At 44.8% G+C, this 19,384-nt stretch overlaps 3 protein-coding genes across 3 annotated transcripts in view; 1 reads left to right on the top strand and 2 right to left on the bottom strand.

Moving 5' to 3' along the window:
* LOC105899418 overlaps positions 1-4,435 on the top strand; it is a 29,878-nt gene extending 25,443 nt beyond the window's left edge. The window contains exons 6-7 of the mRNA XM_031581475.2: positions 830-910; positions 2,743-4,435. Coding sequence (XP_031437335.2) covers positions 830-910; positions 2,743-4,389 — 1,728 coding nt within the window. The 3' untranslated portion in view covers positions 4,390-4,435. The remainder of the gene's footprint in view (positions 1-829; positions 911-2,742) is intronic.
* Positions 4,436-7,341: 2,906 nt separating this feature from the next.
* On the bottom strand, positions 7,342-10,235 carry rdh14b (retinol dehydrogenase 14b). The gene is made up of 2 exons (XM_012826641.3): positions 9,765-10,235; positions 7,342-8,423 (listed from the first exon to the last, which is right to left on the bottom strand). The coding sequence occupies exons 1-2, from the start codon at positions 10,116-10,118 to the stop codon at positions 7,806-7,808; spliced, it is 972 nt and encodes a 323-aa protein (XP_012682095.1). The 5' UTR covers positions 10,119-10,235; the 3' UTR covers positions 7,342-7,805.
* Positions 10,236-11,645: 1,410 nt separating this feature from the next.
* On the bottom strand, positions 11,646-17,617 carry crip2l (cysteine-rich protein 2-like). The gene is made up of 8 exons (XM_012826642.2): positions 17,446-17,617; positions 15,146-15,240; positions 14,566-14,623; positions 13,863-13,997; positions 13,269-13,337; positions 13,040-13,134; positions 12,778-12,835; positions 11,646-12,610 (listed from the first exon to the last, which is right to left on the bottom strand). Exons 1-8 carry the CDS (start codon positions 17,486-17,488, stop codon positions 12,546-12,548), a joined length of 618 nt encoding a protein of 205 aa, XP_012682096.1. The 5' UTR covers positions 17,489-17,617; the 3' UTR covers positions 11,646-12,545.
* Between the last annotated feature and the right edge of the window lie 1,767 nt (positions 17,618-19,384).

The raw sequence follows: 19,384 nt of genomic DNA, 5'->3' as shown, positions 1-19,384 counted from the left end.
CTCTGTCTCTCCCTTCCTCTCTCTCTCTCTCGCGCGTTCTCTCTCCCTCCCTCTCTCTCTCCTTCCCTCTCTCTCTCTCGCATTCTCTCCCTCCCTCCATCTCTCTCTCTCTCTCTCTCTCTCTACTTCTCTTCCTCTCTATCTCTCTCTTTCTCTTTCTCTCTCTCTCTCTCTATACTATATATATATATACATTCTATATCTATCTATATTTCTGTGTCTCTCGCCAAGTCTATCTATCCATCTGTCTATGTCTATCTATATTTCTCAGTCTCTCTTTCTCCTCATCTCTCCTCTTTTTCTTCCCCTCCCTCTTGTATGTGTGGGCAAGCATATATATGCACACAATCCTGACTGTCAACCTATATGTCTATCACACAAAAGACACAGTCTTGTCTGTCCACCTATATGTCTATCACACAAAAGCAGCGGAGACTCTTGTCAACATGAGCTAAGAATAGTTGTTTAGCTGTTTCTTTTTCTACTGAACACTTTCCAGCCCCAGCACTGCCCAGTGTTGTCGTGCCATGGCATCGTGTTGAGCGCACTGTATTGATAATCGTGTTGATAAGTCCCATGGCTCATTTTAATTACATCAAACCCCGGGCAAGCAGTGTGCACCAAATAAAAACCATGTGAAGCCAACACCAGGACTCACAGACACCCCCCGCCCCAAACACACACACACACACACACACACACACACACACACACACACACACACACACACACACACACATACGTGTGGCTGAGTCCCATCATAAATTTGCGATGATCACAGAGGGAGCCTCTCTCCCACCTGTCTGTTTCCTGTTTTGGGGGATTTCAGGACCTCTACCGCAAGGACTGCAACCTGGCCGCCCAGCTCCTGCAGTGCAGCAAGTCCCACTACCGGGCCCAGCTCTCCGAGGTGAGTGTTGTCTGTGCCTCAGCCAGGTGGGGGGGTTGCTCGACTCTGGGGATGGTCATGCTATAAGATGTTTTTGTGTTTATTTATTTTGTAGTTATAGTTTATCATGTACATTATTGAGCCTGGGTACACTCTATGTAAGGAGTATCACAGGAGAGACAGAGAATGTTCAGTTGATTCCTTTGATAAATACTGAACATAAAATAACATCGATTTCATATCTTGTCCTTTTCAAATGACAATATTACTGTTTTTACGCATGCAATGCATGCAATGCATGCACGTACAGATTTGCTACAGAAAGCCCGGACTTAGCACCCCTTGTTGGTATTCTCCATTGCCGGTGGATAGAAGGAAAACAGACAGCTCACTCATTCGCCTGTAATGGAAAGGGTGTGAAAATGCTCAGAAGTATGTCGATTAACCACAGGGCACGTGTAATTACCAGTTTCCTCTTTTCGGAGATGGAGCACATAACAATGCCATAATTATCTTTCACAATATATCACAGAGACACGGGGACCCTTCGAGTTCGATGCAAATGAATTGCAGAGTGACATTGAACTCGCCCATTGAACCTCTATGAAAAGACTTGCAATACTCCTGATGGATGGGTGACGGATTGTTGATGGGGCGGATGAATTATGCATCAGGCATGAGGCATACAAATGTAAAGCTGATGGTAGCGAAGGTCCCTGTCTCGCTCGCCAAAAACATCATGTGTTTCTTTAAAAGCAGGCAGCTCGCCTGGGCATTGATGAGACTCGCAAACGCCAACACAGCCTGGCTCCGATGCTCACCACATTAGTTGCGGGCGCTGTGCCATGTCTTGGGTGGTATAACAGAGGATTTAAATTGGCATCTTGCCTGGCATTTGAGAAATATACAGATAAATATGAATATATATTTAAATATATGAATATGTGCAGCATTCGTGTATTGGCACATCCATTGAGATATAACTCATCTGGTTTATGACACTGAACCATGAAAAAAGGAACAGGTGGATTGTTAAATTATGCACAGAAGGTGTGAATAAAATAAGCATGGATTGTGAGGGACTATGAGATATGTTCCTCGACGCAGCCAAATGCCCATTAGAAATGTAGAACACATTTAAATGTTGGTACCAGAACCATTTGAAATCATCTGATACATTTTTTAAAAGCAGGTAAAATATCTAGTAAGTGACACTTAACATTTACCTTGCGTTGCTGGCTTTCACTTGAAATCATTTTCTCTGGAACTAGTTCCTGTTGTTGGCACAGGGCTATAATTAGCTATGTTCCCTTTGGAAATGAGTTGCAATTTACTTCTTGTTGTTGCTATGGTGAGTGAGCTGACAAGTAAAGCAAGGATGTGATGTTAAGAAGATTCCGCCCAGTGTTGTGCCACTGTGCACACAGTGAAACCCGTGGATGAGTCACGTGGCAATACAGTACATCTCTATATACAGTATCTCTGTATAGCACCTCACACTAAGGTCTCTCTCACTATAGATACAATACTGCTATTGTGTTTGCAAGAGCTGAATATCAAAATATTTACAGCAAAATGAGGTATTCAAGGGTTGAACTTCAGTGTTGAATACAATGTTTTATACATTAGATCCTCTAGTGAAGTCAATCCCATATCTATAGCTTCTGAAAATGCTCTATGAATATGCAAAGGTCCTTCAGCCTTCAGTTCTTGCTTTGTTAATGCTTTACATATCTCCCTCTCTCTCTCCCTCTCTCTCTCCCTCTCCCTCTCTCTCTCTCTCCCCCTCTCTATCTCCCTCTCTCTCTCCCTCTATCCCTCTCTCTCTCCCTTTTTCTCTGTCCTTCACCTAGCTGCCCGCTGATTTCCAGGAGCGCGTGAGCATCCACATGGAAGCCGCACCCCTCTGCCACTCCCCGTACTCCGACACGGTCCCGGCCTCAGTCATCGCCAAGGTGCTGGAGAAGCCCGATGAGGCCTGCAGCAGCAGCCAGGCCTCCCTCTCGCCCAGCCCGCAGCCCCAGGACCAGGCCTTCCTGCTGGGGGGCAGCATGGGCAGCGGCGCGGGCGAGCGCCTGGGCGTGGGCCTGGGGCTGCGCGGCACCTACAGGTCGGACCTTTACAGCAGCGACACGGCGCTCTACTGCCCGGACGAGCGGCGCCGTGAGCGCCGACCCAGCATGGACGTCCACTGCAGCGCCGGCATGGCACAGCGGCAACACACCGTGCAGCTCTACGGCCCGCAGAACTCCACCGACAGCAACCCGGACGAGGGCGACCTCCAGGGCTTGCCGACGGGGCCGTTCGGGCAGGAGCACTTCATCACCAAGTTCACCACCTCCCTGGGCGGCGGCTCCAGCTCGTACTCGAGCTTCAGTGGCGCCGGGTCGGAGGGGAAGGGCCAGGGCCCGCTGAGCAGCACGGCGTCCTCACCGCACCACCACGCCCTCTACATGGACTGGCGGGATGGCGCGGGCGACTACGAGCACAAGAGCGACTCGTCGTGGGAGCGCGACAGCCCCGGCGCCTTTTCCAAGGCACACAGCTTCCAGCAGGAGCTTAGCCTCCACAGCCAGAATGGGGGCGGTGGCGGAGTTGGAGGTGGAAGTGGCGGGTCGCCGGTCTACAGCCGGACTATGTCGTCATGCTACAGCGAGCCGTATGAGCCGCTGCCGCCATCCTCCTCGCCCAGCGTGGCGGCGTACGGAGACAGCCGGCGCAGCAGCGCGCTGCCGCCCGACGAGGAGGAGGAAGAGGAGGAGCTAATGATCGGCCGCTGGCGGCAGCTGAGCGTGGACGACCTGAGCGCGGCGGCGGCACACGCCTACCGCAGCGCCCCCGGCCGCGCCTCGCCCTACAGCTGCTCCGAGCAGCACTTCTCCGTGCGACCTGCCAAGATCCGCCTGGGCCCGCTCTACAGCAGCTTCCAGGAGGGCACCGACGTCTACCACCACCACCGCCTTATCGGCAGCTCCAGCGGTGGCGGCGGCGGCAGCGCCATCCTGGACCAAGTCTGCTTCTCCTCGCCCAGCCCAGAGTGCAGCCCCGGAGGCGTGCGCCAGGCCCACAGCCAAGCTCAGCTCTACCGCTCGGCCAAGGACGACAGCCAGGAGGAGTCCGAGCACAGCTTGTATCACTCAGTCGGCAGCTCCAAGGACATAGAGGGCAGCCTCGGGGCCGCGGCGGGGGTAGCCGGCGGTGGGCCGGAGGCAGCCGAGTACGTGGACGAGAGCCCCAACAGCTCCACCGAGTCTCTGCACATGCAGGGCTCATTGGAGATGGCCGGCGAGCGAGAGCTTCAGATGTACCAAGCCGAGATGCACGCGCTCGCGCACGGACACGCCACCGCCGCCACCGCCCACGCCCACGGAGGTTCCCCGCAGAGGGCCACCCCGCGACCCTCTTCTGCTCAGCAGCAGTACCAAAAATTCGGCACCCTGGGGCTCACCCGCAAGGACAGCCTCACCAAGGCCCAACTGTACGGGACTCTCCTCAACTGAGGGAACAAGCACAGAGGGGAAGTAGAGAGCTTCCTCCTATGGTGTTAGTGGTTGGAGTTGAGAGCTCGGCTCCCTCGGTGCAGTATGGGCTAGCTGGCGAGGAGGGTGAAAGCTTGGAGGTGAAGGTTCTGTCAAGAAAAGGATAGTCTATGGGCAGACAGTGGCACAAATGTTCTCAGTTTCTCTCTCTCTCTCTCTTTCTCTTCTTTCCTCAATCTCCCTCTCTCGCTCTGCCTTCCTTTCTCTTGCCCTCTATCATTCTCTCTCTATTTCTCCTTTCCTCTCTTCCTCTGTTGCAGTATTTTCGTAACTGTTTATGAATGTACACCGGGTCTGTAACTCTGTTCACGCACAGCTCTTGGACTGATCTAAATGGTATTTAGGAGAGCAGTGGGATCAGCATCAGGTACTCCACCTCACTTCACAGTTGAATCTCTCCCGGCTTAAGTCAGGTCCCCCCCGTCCTTACACCTTCCTACCCAATGATCAATGCTTAATCTAGCAGCATTGCATTGCCATTGCAACGCAAGAGCATTATAAAGACATTATGGTGTGTTTGGCCATGACAGGTATCTGGGACAGCACAGCCCACCTTACTTCTTTCATGTCAACGAAGGTGTGTCACATTTAAGGCACACCTAGTTAATTACTATATAACGTTCCTTTCAGGCTTGTGCTGTGATAGAGGTATCTGTAAAAATGTAAAAAGTCATTTTGATGATGGATATATTACAAATATATTTTAACCATAGCTGCACTGCACAAAACAAGTATATTAATATCATTAATTGTTGTATGGGATTGAATTATTATTATTTATTTATTTTTTAAAAGAGCCCCTCACCCCTTAGGGAAATAACCTAGACTGATATTAACTGTGGTAATTATATACATAATCAAATAAAAAAAGCTAAGACCAACAGAGGCAATGGATGCTTGGAAGTCAGATATCAGGGTATTTGAATGTGCTGGCTGTCGGTAATCTAAAAGAATTTCCAAGAGCCTTCCTGAAGATAGGCGAGTGGTCCCCGACAGTGCTTGTTTTGACCATTAGAATTCCATTTCTATAAGTAATCTAATTGAAACACATTTATTTGCCTTGAACGTGAATCACTGGGGTATTTTTCAGGTAATCATGAAAGACTATAAAGGTTTGTAAAGTGTTTCAAAAATGGTATGTGCACAGATGTATTTAATTTTATTTAATTTCATTTAACATCTGCTATATCGGCTTCTATCGAGGATTAACCTCAAATAAAATCTACACATGGTGTTTTAAGAGCTCTAACTCAGCAGATGAACTGATGGACATTTCAGCTTCATTTGATGAATTGTGGTTTTAAGAATTCTGACTTGGTGTGTTATTATTCCCTGGACGAAACCTGGGAGTTGTTTTGATGCGATTTTTTCTCACTGGTTGAATGTCTTGAGTCGTCTGTATTTTATTTAGTTGTGAAACTCTTTATTTACTCTATTCCAAGTAGTTATCTTGACCCACTCTACCTCAAGATTCTTCCCCTGCAGTCCTACCCCCCTGCCCCCGCCCTCCCTTCCTTTATCAGCTGGGAACTAATTTCTACTGACACCATGATGCATGACTATTTCTGATGTATGTTTCTTTACCCAATAAAGCACAAGACTGCTCAAAATGGCCGTCTGTACTAAAGGGGTGATCTCTGTACTAAATGGCCGTCTCTGTACTAAAGGGGTGATCTCTGTACTAAATGGCCGTCTCTGTACTAAAGGGGTGATCTCTCCCTCTCTCCATGTCCAAAGCCTGTCTGGTTTGGCGGCACTCAGCACGTTTCATGGGGCGCGCACATTGCAAAAACACACGACATCCGAGATGTTTTGTAGTCAGATTCAGCCGTTTCAAGGGCTGGATAATTAAGTGTGTTGGGGTGGAATGTGTGGAGCACTGGGGCTTGTTTACACCCAAACTGTAACAGCGAGCGGAGGGTCCTCTGAGAGAGCAATCTGGTGCAGCACTGAGTCTACTGCACAGCACTGGGATCAATCTGCTTTAGATTAGCAACACAAAAACTGAGTCTAACGCACAACACTGGGATCAGACTTTAGATTAGCAACACAAAAACTGGAGGAAGAAATACCCCCCACTGAATTAACTTGGGGCTGAAAGGAGGAGAGAAGAAAAAAAAAAACAGCTCTGTTAATAAGCATCTTCCTCTTGGTGTGTTACCAAATTAGACTGCACTGGGATTGTGGTTTTAAAACTCACAACACCTCGCTTTGGCTTTCGCAGAGGGAGATTCTTCTGCGGAAAAGGGTAGCTCAGAGTTTCCCCACTTACGCTCAGTGTCACACAAGGCCCACACAAGACACAGCAGGACCCGCATTTATACTGCAAAACTCTTCACTCGAGCACATCAGCTAGGACTTCACTCGAGCACATCAGCTAGGACAACCAGTCTCTGCAGGCCCTGCACTAACTCTGGACACTCAAGCGAAATTTTAATTGCATGCTCTGTTTCAAAGCAAACAACTAAGTTCAGCAGACCACGACCACAGCCTGATTCTTTGCTCTGTGTTTTTTTTTTTTATCATTCATCCAGTTAAAAATAACTGAGAACAAAGCAACAATAGCAGCATCACATTCAGATCCAAAGAAGCTTTCCCTTTGATCAGGTCACATGGGAACACAATGCAACTTCTTTTTACAGTACCACGGATGGTGGTATTAAAATACAGCACGGAATCAAAGTTAAAGGCAAACTTTGATTGTGTTGAGACACGCTGTGTTAGGCCTAATGCCGAACGATCCATCATAAGTCCTGTTTAATTATTCATGAGACCAGATCCGATTATTTATGAGTGGCCAACAGCTGAACCAGTACAACAGCTGCCTGATATATGGGAGGCAATCATAGGCCAGGAGGAGAATCCCAATTATTCTGGAGGGTACTTGTAAAATATTCATGCCAGCCATTTGAGTTTTTCAGAACAGTGCAACTCGCTGCCAGAGTTATTTTTATTCACGGTGATGCAATGTACCAATTCACTCTTTGTCACCCCTTCAAAAAGAACAAGTCACTAATATGTGACCAAATTAACATTTCAAGTACAGCACCCGCTATTGCTGGAAATAAATCAGTCCAGTTCAAGTTGACACATTCAAAGCTACCAGCTTCGAGTATTTCACAGATATATATATGTAGTATGAAATGATGAGGAGTCTATTTCGTTTACAGCACGTCATCTGCAGATGTAAACGCAGATGTAAACCTACGCTAAGATCACTGAACCCCACACAATATGGATCATGTTATTCCCTTACATGCAGCGATGTCCTGAAAATGGACACTCTTTTAAAATCCGTCCACAGCATCTGTACAAGCTGGGCTTTCAATGATCTGTGAGGTATGGCCCTGGTGGAGGGCTGGGTCAAAGGTCACCCCTCACTTCCTCAGTCCGACCATGTCCTCACTCAGGGCCCAGAGTCTCTGTGCCGCCTGGTCGTCCGTGGCCTTGGGCTGCAGCACCTCCTCTTCGCAGTTGGCGAAGCACTTCCCAGTCAAGCCTTCCACGTCCGGCGAGCAGGCCAAGTAGAGTGGCGTCTGAGCGCCCTCTAGGGGACTCTTGAAGAACAGCCAGGAGGCCAGCTTGAACAGGGGCCTCGCCAGGAGCGGGATGTGGATGTGCCTGCCGAGGCTGGTCCTCACGATGCCTGGGGTGAGGGCGTTGACGGTGACGCCTGTGCCATCCAGCCGACGAGCCAGTTCTCCGGTGAAGAGCAGGTTGGCTAGCTTGCTCTGGCTGTAGCAGAAGGCCTTGTTGTAGTTGGTGGTGCTGTTCAGGTCGTCGAAATTGATTTGGCCGTACTTGTAGAGCTTGGATGAGACCACCACAATGCGACTGGGAGCAGAAGACTTCAGGAGGTCGAGGAGGAGGTGCGTGAGCAGGAAGTGGCCTAAGTGGTTTACGCCCAGCTGCATCTCGAAGCCTTCCTCGGTCTTAGTGTAAGGGCACTGGTAGATGCCCGCATTGTTGATGAGCACGTCGATCTTGGGCTCCTCCTGACAAGGGTAAAGAAAAGTCAGTGACGACAAATTCAATCCTTATCTATTACTTCTAGAGTCTAGTCACACAAATGGAATCTGAACGGAATGGCACTTTTTTTTAGTTTAGATTTGCACAATCTGATTTATCCGTTTAGTCTATATTTTTTGTGCCAAAATATGCTTTACAGCAAAACAAAACTTGTACTCGTTACACTGTAATTCACTTTTCCAGTCATCTACCATCCAAATATTTTGCTTTTGCCCATGACAACGGCTTCTTCTGTAGGCTACGGAAATCCGTAATGCCAGAGGGACCTGAAAAGGCTTTTTTTAATCATTATTGGACAGTTTGATAGAGCCCTACATCTGGGCTGTCAGTTTTCATTTCCATCCTGGTAAGATCCTATTCTTTCGATCCCTACTGTCTTTAAAGACAGCAATAGGCCACCACATGTTTGTCTTAGGCTACATATACACTTAATTGGTAATCACTTGCAGCATTCATTTATTATGCAGGTTTTTTGTAGACTGACTTAGTGGGAAAAAAACTTTCTATTATAGTTCAGGACCAAATGACAGCACAGTAATTTGTGAAATAATTTTTCTGCCTGTATTCCTTGCTCATTTTACTGTCCGTCTATCCGTTTTGGCTTGGCATAGTGTAATAAAACTACAGTCCTGTGATGGAATAGGGTATATATATATATATATAGGTTTATTCAGTAAGGTCATGATTATTACTAATTCAATTATCTAGCCCCTTACAAGCACCGTGCATACAGTTAGGAAGACTAATACTCACGCACACTATTAGCCTATATGTTCATGTTTGCAAACATGTAGGCTAAGCCTCTTTGTAAAACATTGAATCTTGTGTGGTCTAAAGTAGCCAGTAGTTTCTGCTGATGTATGAATCTGAAAGACGAAATGTAGGCTACACTGCTTTAGGTAACAACAAGAATTCACAAAAAGGACGTCAAATTTCACTTGTTCATCACTCTTCGGTTGTTTTAATGACGGTTAACCCTAATCATCACCATCATCATCATCATCATAAAAAGCGTTCAATATCTAACAACATTTTCGGTTCCATCACATTCTATTCAGACTCAATTTGTGTGGCTGGACGCGCGTGCATCACAACTTCAGTACATACACATTCAAGCTAAACTCCGCCCATGGAAATTTATAATCTCAGACATCGGATGTGCACTGACCTTAAATTACACAACATCAACCGGTCACCATAATAAGGAGTCAGATATGCTTGGTGACTTCTAGCGCGGATGTATATCATAACATGACTTACGTTTAACTTGATGTTAAGCTACCTAACTTATGGGGTATGGGGCTCACCTTGATAACCTCTTCGCAGAAATTGCGAACTGACTTCAGAGACGCCAGGTCCAAATGCTTGAGGACAACCTCTCCGTGGTCAGGCCCCGCCGTCTTCTTGATTTCCACTGCTGCTTCCTCTGCCCTTTGCATATCCCTGCACGCCATGATCACACGGGCCTGGAGTTTCAGCAGCTCAGCGGCAGTGGCTTTCCCAATGCCGCAGTTTGCCCCGGTCACAATAATGGTCTTTCCACGCATCGTTCCAGCTGGAAAGCAAAGCAATTTCACCGATTTGCGCTTGGAAAATATTCTTCGGGCAATAAGTAGAAAGCCACCACCGAGTACAGCTGTTAAAATAATTGCGGCCGACATCAGGCCAATGGTATGGGTCTTCGACAGTTGAATAAAACAGTCGCGTGACAGCTAGAAACTCCAACTCCAACTCCCTTCCGTCACCGCTTTGTTTTTGTCGAGCGAGCGCATGTACTGATCGTCACTTCCTGTCGCGTTTTTAACAGGTCAGCGTGCTCATAGACATATATATTTATTCAAAATGTGTATGTATATATATGTGTCTATGAGCGTGCTGCCCAGACCAGTAGGCTACTTTGCTATTATGACGAAGTTCTAACTGTCGGTCTGAAATCAACAGTGTGTATTTCTGCCTCTCCCTTGCATAGCATTAGTCAGATCAACGCTGTAGAGAGGGAGTAAAGTTAGAGATCAAAATCAAATCTGGACTGTCCATCATATGTTGTCTCAAAAATGAAGCAAGACAGCGACAGACTCCTCTCTTTTCGCACAGGTTGTGGAAGCTGAACACAATGAAAGTGGTGAACGGATGGTGATGATGATGACCTACCCAAATATATTCTGTCCAACGTATTTCTGTAGGCCTACTACATTTAAGATATGTTATTATGGTTCTCAAAAGGAGAAGGGAAAAACTGCTGACACTAACTATGACAACTAAATCGTTCACATACTCACAGGATTTAAAGTATAAGTGCACCCTAAAATGTGTTTTTTAAACATGTAAACTAAATCATATGACTGAACTGTGATGAAACACATCAATGTTGGTGTTAATATAGACAAAATAAACATAGCACAAAAAGTAAGGAAATTTGTGTTTGGTAGATTATTTCTTTGTTGTAACAATGCTTCTCGGCAATACATTTCCAACAGGAGAATAGGAGAATTTTGGCACATTTTTCATGGGCGCAACCCACATACTCAGCTCTGCTGCTCATCCCCCAAATGCATGTTCCTTACAAATGTGGCACCATTTAAAAGGGAAATAAACAGGCTTTCCAACGGTATAAGATTTATTGCCGAGAAGCATTGTTACAACAAAGAAATAATCTACCAAACACAAATTTCCTCACTTTTTGTGCTATGTTTATTAGGGCTCAACGTGCCATCTGCTGTTTCAAATCATCCTGAACCAGTGCTGACGTGTCTATGTCCATTAGGTACATATCCACATGGCTCATTTTAATTTGTTGTTCAAGACGTCCACCTTTTTGCATTGTTTTTAAATTATGCAGTAGGTGAAGTTAGGCTCAGAGCTTAAGTTTTAGTTTAATTTATTTGACACTGCACTTTGACACTGTAAGCTTCTCCCTAATGCAAGGATATGAGTAGTTGAGGAATAACATTTGGTTGTAGAAAACCGCTGATCTCACGTGTTATTTAACCCAGAGGGGTCGTGGAACAAAACATCCCTGAATTCACTTGTTTCTGTCAGCAACACACCGTCTGGTGTGTTCTACATGACAATAGGGCTTGTCATTTTTTTTTTGCTATTGTTATGTAGGTGCTGTGACCTGTGCCAATGGTCCTCCCTGGTGGCAGAAATGGGCCTTTGCAAAACAAAAAAGACACAAGAAGCCTTTGTCACACATTCACATTTTTTTTTTATGTAGAAAATTCAGTGTCAAATTAATTCTTCGGAAACTATGAAACGGGTGCTCAAGAAAACGAACAATAGAAAGCCGCCAAAACCTCTAAACAGTTAGTAATATCAAATTCTAACACACGGCAGGACATCACTCCTAACCCTTAGCAGGTAAAGAACACTTGGGAGTCTCAAATCTCTACATGTGAGTTTAAAATTCATCTACTTCTATTCTCGACCGGTATTTCTTATTGGAGGTGAAGCCTTTGCCACACTAATACTCGACGACTCAATGCATCTCAGTGACCCATGAACTTTATCACATCATTGGCAGATTACTCACATGGCACTTTGCATATATTCTATTCAAAGGTTTTCAAAAAACGTAACACCATATATTAACACAAGGGCGTTGAGTTTAGTTACAAAAAAATATATTCAAACAATGTATAAATACAGCAAGAAGTTATACTAAAAATGCTCACATCTACGATAATGCCTTTGGAAGGGCACATATGGTTTTTTTATCCATTCTCTAGAAAAGTGGACAGCAGCAGGCTAGCTAATGGTTGCTGGACTACAAGTCCCAGATACACACACACACACACAAACAAACAAACATGGCCACAGGAAAGCATTATAGAAAGGGGTAAAATGGCTGTGGAACCAGGTTAGACGTGGAAGTATACACCATCATCAGAAAGGAGCTGGTAGCCTAGTGTTTGATGGTCGGGGCTGGGGGGGCGATAGTTAAAGGAGTTGGTAGCCTAGTGTTTGGTGGTGGTGGCCGATAGTTAAAGGAGTTGGTAGCCTAGTGTTTGATGGGCGGGGCTGGGGGGGCGATAGTTAAAGGAGTTGGTAGCCTAGTGTTTGGTGGTGGTGGCCGATAGTTAAAGGCTTCAAGGTTGGGTCTCAGCATTTGGGTCATCATAGATATAACTTCCTACTCCTCCTGTGTTTACCCCTGTTAAAAAGAGAAAATAAATAGTAAAAGATCAAATCAGTAAAGCACTTGAACTAGAGATTTACCGCATTTTAACAAATACTTGATGGTGTATACTACGGCATTTGTGTTGGTTGTTGTATATCTGAAAGGAGTTCAATAGAGAAACGTATGATGTGACTAAGTACCTTTGGGTCCAAACAGGACAGCATAGCACGGCTTGTGACAGTAGGGCTGGCCATCATGCTGTGAAATGCATCAAGCAGAATAACTTAGATTACCTTCCACCACATAGCACACACACACACACACACGCAAGCACACACACACACACACACATTCACGCACGCACGCACACACATACACAAACACACACACACACACGCACACACACACACACACACGCACACACACACACACACAGTCACGCAAACGCCCAGACACACTCACCTCAGCATGGCCCCCTGGTGCCAGAGTCTTGCTGCACCTCTCACAGCGCAGGCAGGGACGGTGCCAATCCTTACCGAGGGAGGTCACCTTTTCAGCTAACACACACACAGAGAGCACTGATGAAATCAGGCTTCACCTACCATATCTTAACCTGACAAATCCAGCCAGTCTAGAGTCTTTTATAGCACTTTTATGGACAGTACTGAAAGCTGAAGTCTTTTAGACTCACCAAAATACACCGTCTTGTTGCATCGTGGGCAGACATTGGGCTGTCCAGCAAAAGATGTGAAGCTTGCAGCTGAGGAAAGATCATGCAGATTATGAAACTTTAATATTAACAGACATGGTGAAACTTTTATTTTATTAAATTATTAATTTTTTGTATTCGTTTCAGAATCATCTGAGACCGGTGGAGTTTCTACTGGGCCAGAGAGTGAGTGCTCGGAAATGATTGTCATATGGTCATCTCATAAAAGAAGCTGTCAATGACAACCTGAACCTGCACATTTTCTCCTGATTTAATTAGCTCATCATCAGAAGCACGTTTAGGTGAAATGATTGTACTAATCTCTTTCCATTTTAGTAATTTTCTACCACTAGACATTAGTCCCTTGATCAGGCATTTTCCCCAAACAGAATGTCACCGGTTACCTTCTTTCTTGCAATAACATATCGACAAAGTCTCACAGACTACATCCAGAGATAGACGCAAAGACAAGGACATATTTTGGCTTGAGACAAAAGGAAGAATCCTGAACAAAGCTAAGGGAGATCCACAGGTTGTCTAGGCAGCCATTACGCTCCTCTTCTTTGTCTTGTCTACCTTTCACTGGGCCTTTGGGGGGGGCGGATGCTTTCTTCTCTGCTGGCTTCGGCTCTGTTTCCGTGGGAACGTCGGCAGGGCCATCGGTGACAGGGGTATCGTAGACATAGGAGCCAGCTCCGCCAATGTTCACACCTTCACAGACAAAGAGAGGTGTGAAGTTGGCACAAAGATAGAAACATTTACAGTAGTACATACAAAACAATAATATATAGTGAATAATAACACATTCAATTAACCGACAGTAAACTGAAAAATGTATCCAATACCCTTTGAGTACACATGGTACATGACATTGGAACAGTAATTTAACTACTTTAATGTAACGAAGTAAATGTCCAAAATGTTTTTTCAGGTGTAGTTAACGTAGCCCTTATTGATGCAACATATCCAGTGTTAATTTATAGAGATATTGCACTGAGGTCATTAAGGTCTGTCTAACAGGCAGGGCTAAGGGCATGGCATATGCTGGCCTAGTGAATCAAGGAGAAAAGGTATTATCTAATTATTTTAAATCCACTTTAAAACATTCCTATTTAAGGAGAGTTATTTTCAGGCCTCGATACACAAGATATGGGCCAGTGGTAAAGAATCAAGATGGAAGGTTTTAGTGTTCTTTTGTGCTCACATTATAGTGATGTCATAGAGGAACATGATATAACATGATATGAATAGTCTGTGGATTAAAACAGATGTACTGCACCTTTTGGTCCATAGAGAGCAGCATAGCATGGCTTGTGGCAGAAAGGTTTTCCATCGTGCTGTGTGTGAGAAAAGAGCAATGTCATGTGGGGGGAATTACAGATACATTTTATGCAATTTTCTTTTCTTTATAAATATTACAGACACAAGCTATGGGCCGGGTTAAAGGGGAAATATATTTTTTGTTACACATTGCACCTTTAAATGACCATCATAAGGTGCTATTATTATCATGACATGATATCCAGTAATAAAGTGAGCATTAACATAGTTTATGCATCTAATAAAAGATAATACGTTTCTGGTAGCAGTGTGGGTCATTTGTGTTATTGCATTCCTTCTCTGTCAATGTTTGTTTTGTAAATCTCTTGGCTTCGCTCCCCTTGGATCGGTCTGCAGGCCTCCGGCTCCAGTGCCTGTGCGTTCACCAGAGCTGGAACATGTCCTGGAGGGGGTGACTCAGTAGCTAAATAGAACACGCTAACATAGTCCCTCAGCGAGTGACGGGTTTCCATGGCCACACTGATATGACAGTGCAGATCTGGCCAGGGCCGTCACGGTGTCTGGTCGTCGCTACCCACCTCTGCGTGACCTCCAGGGTTCAGTGTCTTGCTGCAGCGCTCACACTTCAGGCAAAACTTATGCCAGTCTTTCCCCAGGGATGTCACCTTTTCCGCTGGACAGAGAGAGAGAGAGATGGAGGTGGAGAATGTATTGGGGGATAGAAAGAGAGAGGGCAAAGAAGAAGTTATAGGGAGTGCAAGCATAAGAGACATCAGGGAGAATGAAGTGACATTGGATATCAGCGTATAAGCTAGATAAGACCATTCACACTTGCCATCTGGCACTTCTGCCTGTAGCATTGCAACGCATGGATGCTTTCTGCACCATTCAGCCAACAGTTGCTCAGTCTCAGTTTTCATACAATTTAATGGATATTAAATCTCCCTCTGGATAAATAAATAATCCATCTATCTATCATCTAAAAGAATGAAAATACAATAATGAATGAAAGGCCTTAACTTGTTTTGTGTGTTTGACTGAATATATATATATATATATTTTCTTAGTCCGAGACGCATAATGTTTTTCTTGCTTTAAAGTGTACATTAGAGGTTCATTTTCTTCCCTGCACAATGTCACTATCATTGTTTTACTGCCCTCTCATTCTGATAATGTGCACACACTGTGACACATGTTGCAAACATGTCAAATGAAGTTGTTATTTAGGAATTAGTTAGGCTTGGTTTATCTGGACAGTCACTCAAAGGGCCACACCCTGTGCAACTGGTGAGCTGTGTCGTATCTATGTATGCGTCTTCTGCTGATATTTTGTTAACTTAACCTAATTTCTTCTGAATCTGAGGCCAGATGATCAGTAATTGTGGCAGTAAAATTAAACTGCTAAGACGAGGCTTTAGTGAGGGAACGTTATACCACGAGTAACTCAATGCTGTTTGTCCGAATAAAATAATTCCCAAAAATTCGACAGACATGTTTAAACTCTGATTCAGACCTGCTCCTGTTACAGCACAATATAGCTGCTACTCAACATGGAAATACTTCATTCTTACGGGCCTCTCTGCGTATGAATAATGTTGGTTAAATTGTTATGCAATGGCCCAGTAGAAGGAACAATAAAATCATATATTCAGAACAGTCGTTGCATAACTTGGGGGGGTTTTAGCAAAGAGTTGATGCACGTCAAATGGAAACGATGAGTTTCGATACGCAATAAGAGAACAGGACCCTATTTAACCCTCTCTTAAGGGAAATGAATGCAGATGCACAGAGAGTGGAATAATGCATCAATTTAAAGTGTTTTGTTGAATCTGTGCCAAAGTAGTGTGCCACATGCGACTCTGTTTGAAAAACGACACAGATGACACTCGGGATTTACGTTCCAGAATTCCGCCTACTATCTAAATAATCAGTTATGACAATGTAGCATTGTGCAGTGTGCACTCGGCCTGGTATGTTTTGAAATGTAAATACATTTGACATTTTCCTCATTAATCCAAAACAAAGTTCTAAATATTTCACCGTCAGCACCTAAACAAAATGCAAATGTAGGCTATTATACAGGCCAATATCATCTACAGTCAGCCCTCATTACATCTAGGGATATCAAGGAGACGCATTTTCATTAGTGTAATGACACATGCGGTGAAAGTTTAGGGAGCTGTCCGTTTTCGCTAGTACTGAAGTGAGTCTCGCGTCTCCAGTATTTTTACCTCACCCTGCCCTATTCTCGAGCAGGTGTCACCGATTGCTTGATTCTAAACAAGGTTCCTAGGTCAGTTTACGTCAAATAACATGGCGCGCTCATCTTCGTTAGTTAACCGGATTTGCTTTCGTGCATAGTTAAAATAACTCGAACACGAGATTGTCTATGGGGGGTTATTAGTTCAATCCATCCAACAATTAAACAAACACATGGCGTCCGTGTTGCTCTAATCCTAAACCAGATGCCCCCGTTTAGTTATCTTAATTGATTCTACAGAGCAAGACCTCGGCAGAAAATGAGCAGTGTCAGACCACTTCTGTGGAGTTACCACGTCGACAATAATCGCCGTAGCCTTGCCTTGGCTAGTCTCATACGAAAATAAACTGCTTCGATCTCATGATTCAATTGGCCGTTAGACTGCATGAAAACGGACATATCTATGACTTCTCCTCTCAGCATTTTGCAATAGGCCAATTCACTTGGTAGAATAAGATGCTCAGCCATCACTTTTCTACCTTAGCTAGCTAAAGGCTTTCCCATAGGATATGGTCCATTCAGTCATTCAGCTCCCAGCACTGTCCACTACAATGGTCGGTTGCATTTTCCCCATGAGCGAAATAATAATGAAAGAGAACACGCATAGTTGTCACTTACCAAAATAGACAGTTTTATCACACTTAGGGCATTTTGACGACATGGTTGTCCCAATGAAACGGAATCCTTGTTTTTAGAAGTGGTCAAGCCTTAAACTGCGAGTCTGGGCGGTTTCACCTGCTCCCAAAGATGTTCAATTAGAGAGAGACCGGGATGAATGCATCCTCCAAGAGAAAGCATTTCTCTGCTACCGTGGCCACGCCCTACCCATGACGTAATGTTGGCCTCCAAATCTGGATTGTGGCCATGCGCCAAATCATAAAATGGCTCTCAGGCTATTGAACAGCACAAGCCGAGTGTTATCGTCCATCCATCATCGTGCGGCTGTGGTGTGTGGAGACTATCGTTATATCCGTTGTGAATTAAAATTATTGAACCATTGAACCATTGAACTCCTATGACTTCCTCTGACCTTTTCAGTGATGAACGGCAAGGAAAGGAGAGGTGTTGTAAGCAGGGGTGAACTAAAACAGCTACTGCTGTTACTTCAGGTCACACTTCTGATTATGTTTTGACCTACCATTTACATACATTCAGGTTATAGGTCAGACTCCATGCTTTAGTGTTACAAATGACTGTGTTATGCTATGCAAATATCTGACCCCATTGTCTTGTACGTTTGCTCCAAAATGAAATATACAGCAATAACAAGACCTTTGCTGCTCTATTCTGGAAATGTATGATAGCTCTCTTTCGCCTGTTTCCTTGACATCTCTATCTGAACCCAGTTTCCCCCATGTGTAACCAGAAACCATTTATTTTGTATTCTTAATTGGTCTGTGTGTGGTCAATGTATTGGAAGGGCATCCAGCACATTAACCCCATCCCTGACAATCAAAAACTTGTAAACATGAAGTCACTGCAAATCCTTATCACATTCCCTGTCAGCACATCATCTGTCATTGCTTAAACGTAAGCTTTTATTTTTGGGCTCGATTAGCCTCCGTGAATGCTAGCAGGGCCTATACACCAGACCACCGCTCTTTCAGCACCCAGGGTCTGTGTTTATTTCCACTTTGCGTGGTTGTTAGGTTACGGCCCTGGCCGCACATGTGGAATTTTAAGTGACGCTGCACAGGTCCCAGAGCCCGTGTAACACTCACGCTCTGTTAGATGTACGCACGCATCTGTCTGGCAGATATTCTAAATCTCACAAGTGGCTCACATCTGTCATTCTCCTCCATTTATGGTGTGAGTTATGGCTGGGCTCATTTTGAACGAGACAGACGTGGGAATAGTCACCATAACGAGGTTAAGTCAGGGTGAATGATTATAAATGCATATTGTCATTGCCAGGGTCATGACATATCTTTCTGTCATCCTCGGGGTGAAAAGAGGTGACTTGGGAATAGAATTGGAGAGTGGAGTTCATGACAGAAGAAAATCATTTGTCTATTTCACAAACAGGTGTTTTCAATATCCCGTGGTACAGAAATAACCCGATTTTTAAACACAGGCTTGCTTTGACAAAAGGTCAAATGCACAATTTACAGTTGACTTTTCATTTCAGTCAAGCAAAAGGTTAACATCCACCAGAAAAATTCCATTTATGCATGCAGTATTTGTATCTTGTATATACGAACATAAACAGTAGCGATATCAATGGAAACAATGTCCATTTTCTTTCCACAGAAGCACTTTTTTGGTCCCTGCAGACAGGGAGAATGCAATCAGCCTGAAATAAACATGAGCTATTTGCGTCTGTTCCTTGCTTTTTGGCCGACTTGGGAGAAAGGGGCTTGAGAGAACGGACAGTGAAAGGGAGCAGGACGGAAGACAATCCTGAAAACCTCCTAGAAACATTCTTTTTTTTATTTTTTTATCTCTGACACTACATTCATCTCTAAATTTCACGGCCGGTGTGTGCCTGTTGCACCCTTTCCACTCCCCCTCCATCCATATCAATCTAGGAGGATGCCAGTTTTCCATGCAGCATAGC

Source organism: Clupea harengus, chromosome 15, assembly GCF_900700415.2.
Source record: "Clupea harengus chromosome 15, Ch_v2.0.2, whole genome shotgun sequence".
Classification (NCBI taxonomy): Eukaryota; Metazoa; Chordata; class Actinopteri; order Clupeiformes; family Clupeidae; genus Clupea; species Clupea harengus.
The sequence above is the reverse complement of the archived record's forward strand: the minus strand, read 5'-3'. Positions and strand labels throughout refer to the sequence as shown.

Excerpts from the sequence above, each read along its gene's own strand:
- rdh14b (XM_012826641.3), bottom strand. The coding sequence starts at position 10,118 with ATGTCGGCCGCAATTATTTTAACAGCTGTACTCGGTGGTGGCTTTCTA. Across the intron at positions 8,424-9,764 it reads TCTGCGAAGAGGTTATCAAG|GAGGAGCCCAAGATCGACGT; the intron begins GTGAGCCCCATA and ends TACCCTTGTCAG.
- crip2l (XM_012826642.2), bottom strand. The coding sequence starts at position 17,488 with ATGTCGTCAAAATGCCCTAAGTGTGATAAAACTGTCTATTTTG. Across the intron at positions 13,338-13,862 it reads CCCCAAAGGCCCAGTGAAAG|CTGCAAGCTTCACATCTTTT; the intron begins GTAGACAAGACA and ends ATCTTTCCTCAG. Across the intron at positions 12,611-12,777 it reads TGTCCTGTTTGGACCCAAAG|GGGTAAACACAGGAGGAGTA; the intron begins GTACTTAGTCAC and ends TCTTTTTAACAG.